General features: G+C 42.8%; 1 protein-coding gene across 1 annotated transcript; it reads right to left on the minus strand.

Annotated features, from left to right (window-relative positions):
- Positions 1-4410: 4410 nt before the first annotated feature.
- Positions 4411-5445, minus strand: LOC120942836 (olfactory receptor 1-like). Its single transcript, XM_040355762.1, has one exon. It carries the CDS (start codon positions 5443-5445, stop codon positions 4411-4413), a length of 1035 nt encoding a protein of 344 aa, XP_040211696.1.
- Positions 5446-8109: the final 2664 nt, after the last annotated feature.

The raw sequence follows: 8109 nt of genomic DNA on the forward strand, positions 1-8109 counted from the left end.
TCTAGTTCCCTGAAAACAAATAGCGCCCAAACTCTCATGCCGCATACACACGGTCGGAATTTTCGACAAGAAAGTTTGATGGGAGCTTTTGGTCGCAAATTCTGACCGTGTAGGCTCCATCGGAGCTGGCTTGAGAGCTGGCTTGCTATAATAAATATCCACACATTTTTTTTTTAAAAAGAAACAAATTTCTTCATCAATTTAGGCCGTACGTATTCTTCTACATGTTTTCGGTAAACAAAATCACAATAAGCGTTTATTGATTGGTTTGCGCAAAAGTTATAGCTAAATTCAAACTGTGGCACTGACGTAAGTAATTTTTTTTATTAAACTTTAAGAAAAACGTAGAAAGTACGTTTAATTTTAATTATAAAACTTATCTAGTATATTGACTGTCAGTCACTTTATAGTAGGCAAGTAGGCATCACTTTAGCCCGTCGCACAGACATACCCGAGTGTTTACATTTTCTGGAAGCAGACATGATCACATTTTATTGTCGATATACCCTGAAGAACTGAACAGTCTTTCGCACGGAACAAATGATGTTGCCGATACACAAAGAATTGTCTGCGCAAAACTGCTTAAGACAGGAAAACAATGGTTATTTTTACCCCCTTCCCCTGATGGAGCCTGATGCATCCTCCTGCTCCACAGATGCAAAGATACCTCAATCCGGTGGGTGCAATTTTCTCGCATCCAGCAGAGTAAGGCCTTGTACACACGATCGGACAAACCGATGAAAACGGACTGAAGTTCAGTTTCATCGGTCCAAACCGACAGTGTGTGGGCCCCATCGGTCAGTTGTCCTTTCGGTCCAAAAAAAGAGAACTTGCTTTGAAATTGATCCACGCATGCTCTAAATGAGGGGAGGGGATTGCTCGTTCTTGTAAAACTAGCGTTCGTTTTGGAGATAGCACATTCATCAAGTTGTAACAGACAGAAAAGCGCAAATCGTCTTTTACTAACACAAAATCAGCTAAAGCAGCCCCAAGGGTGGCGCCATTGGATTTGAACTTCCCCTTTAAAGTGCCGTTGTACGTGGTTTACGTGTCCGCGTTCTGACACGATCGGTTTTTAAACTGATGGTGTGTAGGCACATCAGACCATCAGTCAGCTTCATCGGTTTCTCATCGGATGGACTGATCGTGTGTACGCGGCCTAAGTCTCACTGTCCAGGCTGTCCGGTGATGTCATGGACATCGACGTCACTGGACTCCTCCCCCCTTCCTTTCGTTAGCAGATGGAGGCACTTGGGAAAGTGGGGAGGAGACTGGTGACGTTGATATCCGCGACGTCACCGAATCTCCGACGGAACTCCCTGAAGACCCGGAATCCGGCGGAGAGGTGAGTACCGATCAAAAGAATTTTGATCGATCAAAATAATTAACGATTAATCGAGGAATTTATCTTTCATTTCCCCAGCCCTAATATATATACACCGTATTTTTCGCTCCATAAGACGCACTTTTCCCTCCCCAAAAAATGGGGGGAAATGTGTGTGCGTCTTATGAAGCGAATACTGACCAGGAGAACCGCTGATAAGGGGATCGTTTTGACGGCAGAACGATGCCCTATGCATCTCTCTGCCCCAGCTAAATCCTGTTTCTCCTCTGCCTTCAGCTGCTACAGGGAGAGAAACAAAAGGGCATTGTTCATTATTTAACCCCCACAGGATTGGCATTGATATGTAAATTGCACTGGAATTGTTATGTTAATGAGGTTGACCACCGCGATTCATATGCAAATTACGCTCACACCTCTGCCTGCCGCCCACCAAGAAGATGTAAACAGCATGCAGGTGAGCTTAGGTGCAGAGTTGAACGGGAAGGAAGGGTTGGAGTGCAGAGGTTAGAAGATGAGGGGTTTGGGGGACAGAGGTTAGCAGATGAGTTAGAAGGGGCAGAGTTGTACTGAGAGGTAGATAAGAATACAGAGATTAGTAGAGCGATGGGCAGGGCTGTCTAAATGAGAGGGCACTCCTGGGCAATGCCCAGGGGCCCCTGCACTTCCCCAAAGCAGCTGGTCCTTGAGCCCATGCTGCCCCGAAAATGGGGGGCCCCCATGATGGCACTGAGAGTGATGGATACACAGGGGAGGCAGCCTCCAACCTACTTGATGTCTGTTTACCTGCACTGTCGTAGTAAATGACTAAACACTATTATAGTGTGAAACGTGTCAGTTTATCGGTGTGCTGTGACATGTAGTGCTGTTTTGAATTTTACAAATTATGGCAATCTTTTATTCGGTGTGCGGCTGTCCAGAAGAATCTGTTCTTTTGTTTTGCAATGTCATGCTTCAAAGTTGCGTCCGCTCGTGGAATGGCGACAAACCAGTTACCCATAAAAATCTCCATAGGCGACCTTTAAAAAATTCTACAGGTTGCATGTTTTGAGTTACAGAGGAGGTCTAGGGCTAGAATTATTGATCTCACTCTGCCGATTGCGGCGATACCTCACATGTGTGGTTTTAACACTGTTTTCTCATGCGGACAATTCCACAATTAGTGGTGTTAGCGAGAAGTGTCAATAGTTTAAAAAATCTTAGATAACACAATATACAGGTATATGGGAAATGGTAATGACATAAACCCACACACATTAAACTGGATGGACTGGTGTCTTTATTCAACCTTGCCAACCATGTATGTAAGTATGCAAAGGACAAGTAAACCAAATACATGTATTATTTGCATTGTATGTAAAAAATGCTGATTATATTGCCTTCCATGTAATACATAACTACAGTAAATAACGAAAAATAAAATTATTAAAACATTTCCTTTCCATTGTCCATGACTCTTTAATACTACATTACATTTTTATACATCCGATATTTCCAAATACACCTTCAATCTAATCTATTACCGTATATACTCGAGTATAAGCCTAGGGTGAGAAATGCAGCAGCTACTGTAAGTGGAAAAGAGGGTCAACAATGCCCATCTGCAGCCACACTGTGCCCATTTGCTGCCTCACTCTGCCCATTTGCATCCTCACTGTGCCCATGTGCAGCCACACTGTGCCCATGTGCAGCCTCACTGTGCCCATTTTCAACCTCACTGTGCCCATATGTGTTGTAATATGTTGGCCGAATTATGTAGGATATTGTATTAAAGTACCATATTGACCAGGAATTCAGCTGAGTTGTCCAAGCCAAATGAATTTTAACATATCAAAGGGACAGCTGAAGACCCTATGAGGTGTTAATCTTATGCAAGTCTACCTAGGTTTGTGAGGTATTGCCTGTTAACGTAATTTAACATTTAAAAGGGTATATTGTTTACATACTTAACGATGATATAGGACCATAGAAGAAGTATTTATTGATGGTAACTAGACTTGAGGGGGTATTCATGGAAAACTTTTGGTTGACCTAGCAGACCCCGTCCCCCCATCCAGTGTCAGACCAGTATTTGAGAGGACATTCAAGCTGGCATTCTTGTCTCTCTCCATGATTATGAAGGCACAGGTCTAGGAAATATGGGGCTCTGAGTTTTCTACTCTGTTGGATTTTTGTCATCTGTTGCAAGTTTGTTCTGTGTTGGAAGTCAAATAAAGTGTCTCTCTCTGGAAGAATCGGGTTGCTGTTGGAAAATGACTTACATCATAATAATACCTAAATATTAATTATCTAACCACTATACTATATCACTACAATTTGCAGCCTCACTGTGCCCATTTGCAGCCTCAGTGTGCCCATTTGCAGCTTCACTGTGCCTATTTGCAGCCTCACTGTGCCTATTTGCAGCTTCACTATGCCCATGTACCTTTGATGAGGAGGGAAGGGATTTGCACCTGATTACCCTGTACATTGTCCCCTCTGATTCACAGCAGCGCTGTATGTATAGGAAGTCTGCGCAGTCCACTGTAACAAAGCCCCACCTGATGAGGAGGAGGCGGGGCTTTGTTACCGTGGATGGTGCGGACGTCCTATACATACAGCCTGCCGTGAATCAAAGGGGACAATGTACAGCGTAATCAGGTTTCCTTCCCTCCGCATCAAGACTGACCCAGCGGGAGAGGAGAACCTGACTCGAGTATAAGACGAGGGGGGCTTTTTCAGCACAAAAATAAAAAAATGTGCTGAAAAACTTGGCTTATCCTCAAGTATATACAGTATTTTCCTGTTTGTGTTTGGAAGGCTTTATTATTATTATATGATAAAGTAGAACTGGGTAATACAACAAATAATATGTGTTCTTTTTAAAGCTAAACCAAAAAAGACACGGATGAGCTTGAATTTTATCCTTTTATGTGGTCGTATTGTGGAATTCTATGCATAATTTCCAAATATGTATTAATTTACTCATTAATTATTTGTCGTTTTTTAAAAAAAAATGTTATTTAGGATCTTCAGTACAACTCTTTATTGTCTTCTTCCTTTACTTTATGACAACAACCCATTTTTTTTTATTTTTTTTTTTTTTTAAATTCCTTTACTTTATGACAACAACCCAATTTTCTTTTGAAAATGTAAACTCTCCTTTTGGATGTCCATATTTGAGTTATTGCTGTCTTGATCTCTTGGTTCCTCAAGGTATAAATGAAGGGATTCAATAGTGGGGTGAGAACTGTATAGAGAAGTGATAGAACTTTGTTTACCACCAATGAATGTCCAGACGGGATCTCGTAGACCATAATCAAGGTAGCATAGTAGATGGAAACCACGCCAAGATGGGAACTGCAGGTGGAGAAGGCTTTCTTTTTCCCCTTCGCCGAAGAAATCCCAGTAATGGCTTTGATGATGAACCCATAAGTAGCTATGATTAGGAGAAATGGGAACACAGTGGCCGTAGATGAAAGCAAAGACACAACGATTTGAACGGTAGAAGTGTCAGAACAAGACAACTTCAATAAAGGAACGAAGTCACAGAAGAAATGATCAATAATATTTGTGCTGCAAAAATTCAAGGTTTTCAAAAAACTTAAAAAGATGGACATGATCAAGAATGCCGACATCCAAGAGACAAGAATCAGAGATAAACACGTCCTGGGATTAATAATTAAACTGTAATTAAGAGGTTTGCAGATAGCAAGAAATCTATCATAGGACATTGCCGAGAGGAGGAAACTTTCCAGCGCACCCAATGACCCAAATAAATAAAACTGAATGAAACATCCAACAAGAGAGAACATTGCACCATCTCTACTTATTACATGGAGCATGGGGGGAGCAATGTTACTGGTAAACAAGATCTCCGACAGGGACAGGTTGGAGAGGAGCACATACATAGGGGAATGAGAAAGTTTGGAGAAGAACATCAACAAGATGATCAAGAGATTGCATGACAAAGTCAGGATGTAGATAATGAGGAACATGTTGAAGAGAAAAAGTCTGTAGTTAAGGGGAATTCTGAACCCAACAATGAAAACATCACTGATAGAAGACTTGTTATTAATGTCTAACAATTGTTGGGGACTAGATCCCTCTTCGTCTTCAATCATCTGGAATCAAATTGTATATTTAGACATTGATGTCACTGTTTTCATGTCTATCATGTGAAGTTTTTTCCCCCTCATAACTTGTTTTGATTTACTGAAATCTATGTCATCCCTGAAAATGACACTGAGGCCCAGATTCACAAAGGACTTACGACGGACGCCGGTCCGACGCCTTACGTAAACGACGTATCTTGATACGCCGGGCGCACGTACGTTCGTGAATCGGCATATCTATCTCATTTGCATATTCAACGCAGAAATATCCGGAAGCGCCCCTAGCGGGCAGCGTAAATATGCACCCCAAGATACGACGGCGTAAGAGACTTAAGACCGCGGTTCTTTTGAAAGGAAAGAATGCGGTGACGTCATCGCGTATGACGAGCATGTGCTCGTCACATTCGATGCCGTCGCCACCAACTTGCTTCACCCTACCTATGCCGTGGAAGCTACCGCGCATGCGTCAAAGTTATTTTGAGCATGCGCTGGTTTCCACGGCGACCAGGTAAGTATACACACTCTCGGGTTTCTCGTCAGGAAACAGGCCGACAAGAATCCCGACGAGAAAATCGAGAGCAGGATCTCTATTTTTCTCGTCGAGATTCTGGCCAGATTTCCAGACGAGAAACCTGAAAGCCTCGTACACACACACGGTATACCGAGCGTGTGTTCGAGATTTTCGGTGGTTCAGAATAATGTGGTGTGGGGTTAAAGAATATATAAACCCAACATTTTATATTCCTGATATTCATCAAAAGATCAACTGATCTTTTGATGAACGAATACCAAGAATGTGGCCTGGATCATTATTTCATTCAATTGTTTTTTTATTAGGATTTATAAATGAATACAAAATTATACTTAGTAGATGCAGTATTGTTAAAAAACAGGTAGAACATCATGTAAGAACAGTGTACAACATACATTTCATACAGTAGTAGACCGAAAAGAGAACACACCTAGTGGTCAGTAGACATGTGAATTTTTTTTTCCAAATTCGTTTTTTTAACGAATTTAGACAAATTTGTTAATTTGGGAAAACCAGAAAATTCAAAAATCTGAAATAATAACTGACGATATCATAATACAAAAAGGTTAAGTATAGCCTCAGATAAATAGGATAGCTAATAATAGAAACGTACTATCATCCGGGTTGATATACAAATGAAGGGGGTGGGGACAGGGACAGGGGACAGTGGCCGATGCTGGTCCTCCAACATTCCCTCTCCCCAAAAAGTTAGTGGACTATCTCGGTACTTAGTAGAAAACACATTGAAGAATCAGATATTTTACTGGCTTACAATTTTACAGTTTGGTGGCATCAAATGTGTGTCCCCCCCTCTAACAGGCTTGACCTCCTAGATTTTATTATGTACTTCATACCAAGAGGAAAACCTCTCAGAGGAAGAGCCACCTGCACTAGTCACACTGCACCCTATTGCCTTTTGCTTAGACTACAAACTCAAGATGCTGTAATTTCTTTAGTTTTTTTAGTAATAAGAATTATAAAAAAAAAAATAGCTCTTAAAAACTTTACACACCTCAAAAAGCCTTCCTCATTGACTTCTAAATGCCATCACCCCATTTGGATATGTGGACATATAATAAACCTAAAGGGGTTGTAAATGTTCATGTTTTTTTCACCTTTACGCATCCTATGCATGAAGGTGAAAAAACATCCGATGATTACGGCCCTCCCCAGCCCCCCTGTTTTATTTATCTGTGCCCTGGAAAGTCCCGCGTCGCAAACGCGCTCGATCGTTGCCCAGGCTTCTTAGCTCTTCATTGGATAGATTGATAGCAGTGCAGCCATTGTCTTGCGCTGCTGTAAATTTAAATCCAGTGACACGGGTGCCGGGGGCGGGGCCGAGTCCGTGGTAAAGAGCCTCCGGCTGATCACGATGTAAACAGGGAGAGCTGTTGATCGGCTCTTCCTCACTCGCGTCTAAAAGAACACGAGTAGAGGAGAGCCGATCTGTGGCTCTCCTGACAGGGGGGGGGTTTGCTTTGATTGTTTATCAGCGCAGCCCCCCCCCTCGGATGCCCACACTTAACCACCAGGGAAGCCGCCAGGACCACCAGGGAAGGGGGGCAACATGTGGATGGCCAGGTACATCCCCCATGGCCATCCACATGTAAATAAATAAGCACAATAGATGCCAATCAGTGCCCACAAATGGATAAATGTGTACCCTGGGAGTGATTCTTACTGTGGGGGGAGGGGGACTGACTGGGGGAGGTGACCGATCTGTGTCCCTATGTACAAGGGACACGCCATCGGTCTCCTCTCTCCCTGACAGTACGTGGTGCTGTGTGTTTACACACAGAGATCCACGTCCCTGTTATGTCACTGCCGATTGCGAGCACCTGGCGGACATCGCGGCCACCAGGCACACGCATCGGCATCTCAGTGATGCGCCGGGTAGGCTGGCGCGCCGCCGCCCCCCCAGTGGCCGGAGGAGCCGGGGCCGTAAAAAGACAGCCTCCCGGCATTGTAGAGCCACCTTGTGGCCGTTTTTTTTTACAATGTCCCGGGTGTGAAGTAGTTAAAAAAAATAATAATAATAAAGAAAAATAAATAACATCAGACTGCATTTTCTGTCCATATATCCCCATTTATTGCATCATAATCTTAAAAATGATGAATGATAGAAATTTAAAGATGAATAG

This window comes from Rana temporaria, chromosome 6 (genome assembly GCF_905171775.1).
Source record: "Rana temporaria chromosome 6, aRanTem1.1, whole genome shotgun sequence".
Classification (NCBI taxonomy): domain Eukaryota; kingdom Metazoa; phylum Chordata; class Amphibia; order Anura; family Ranidae; genus Rana; species Rana temporaria.

Coding starts and splice junctions, on each gene's coding strand:
- LOC120942836 (XM_040355762.1), bottom strand. CDS start 5,445: ATGATTGAAGACGAAGAGGGATCTAGTCCCCAACAATTGTTAGACATT.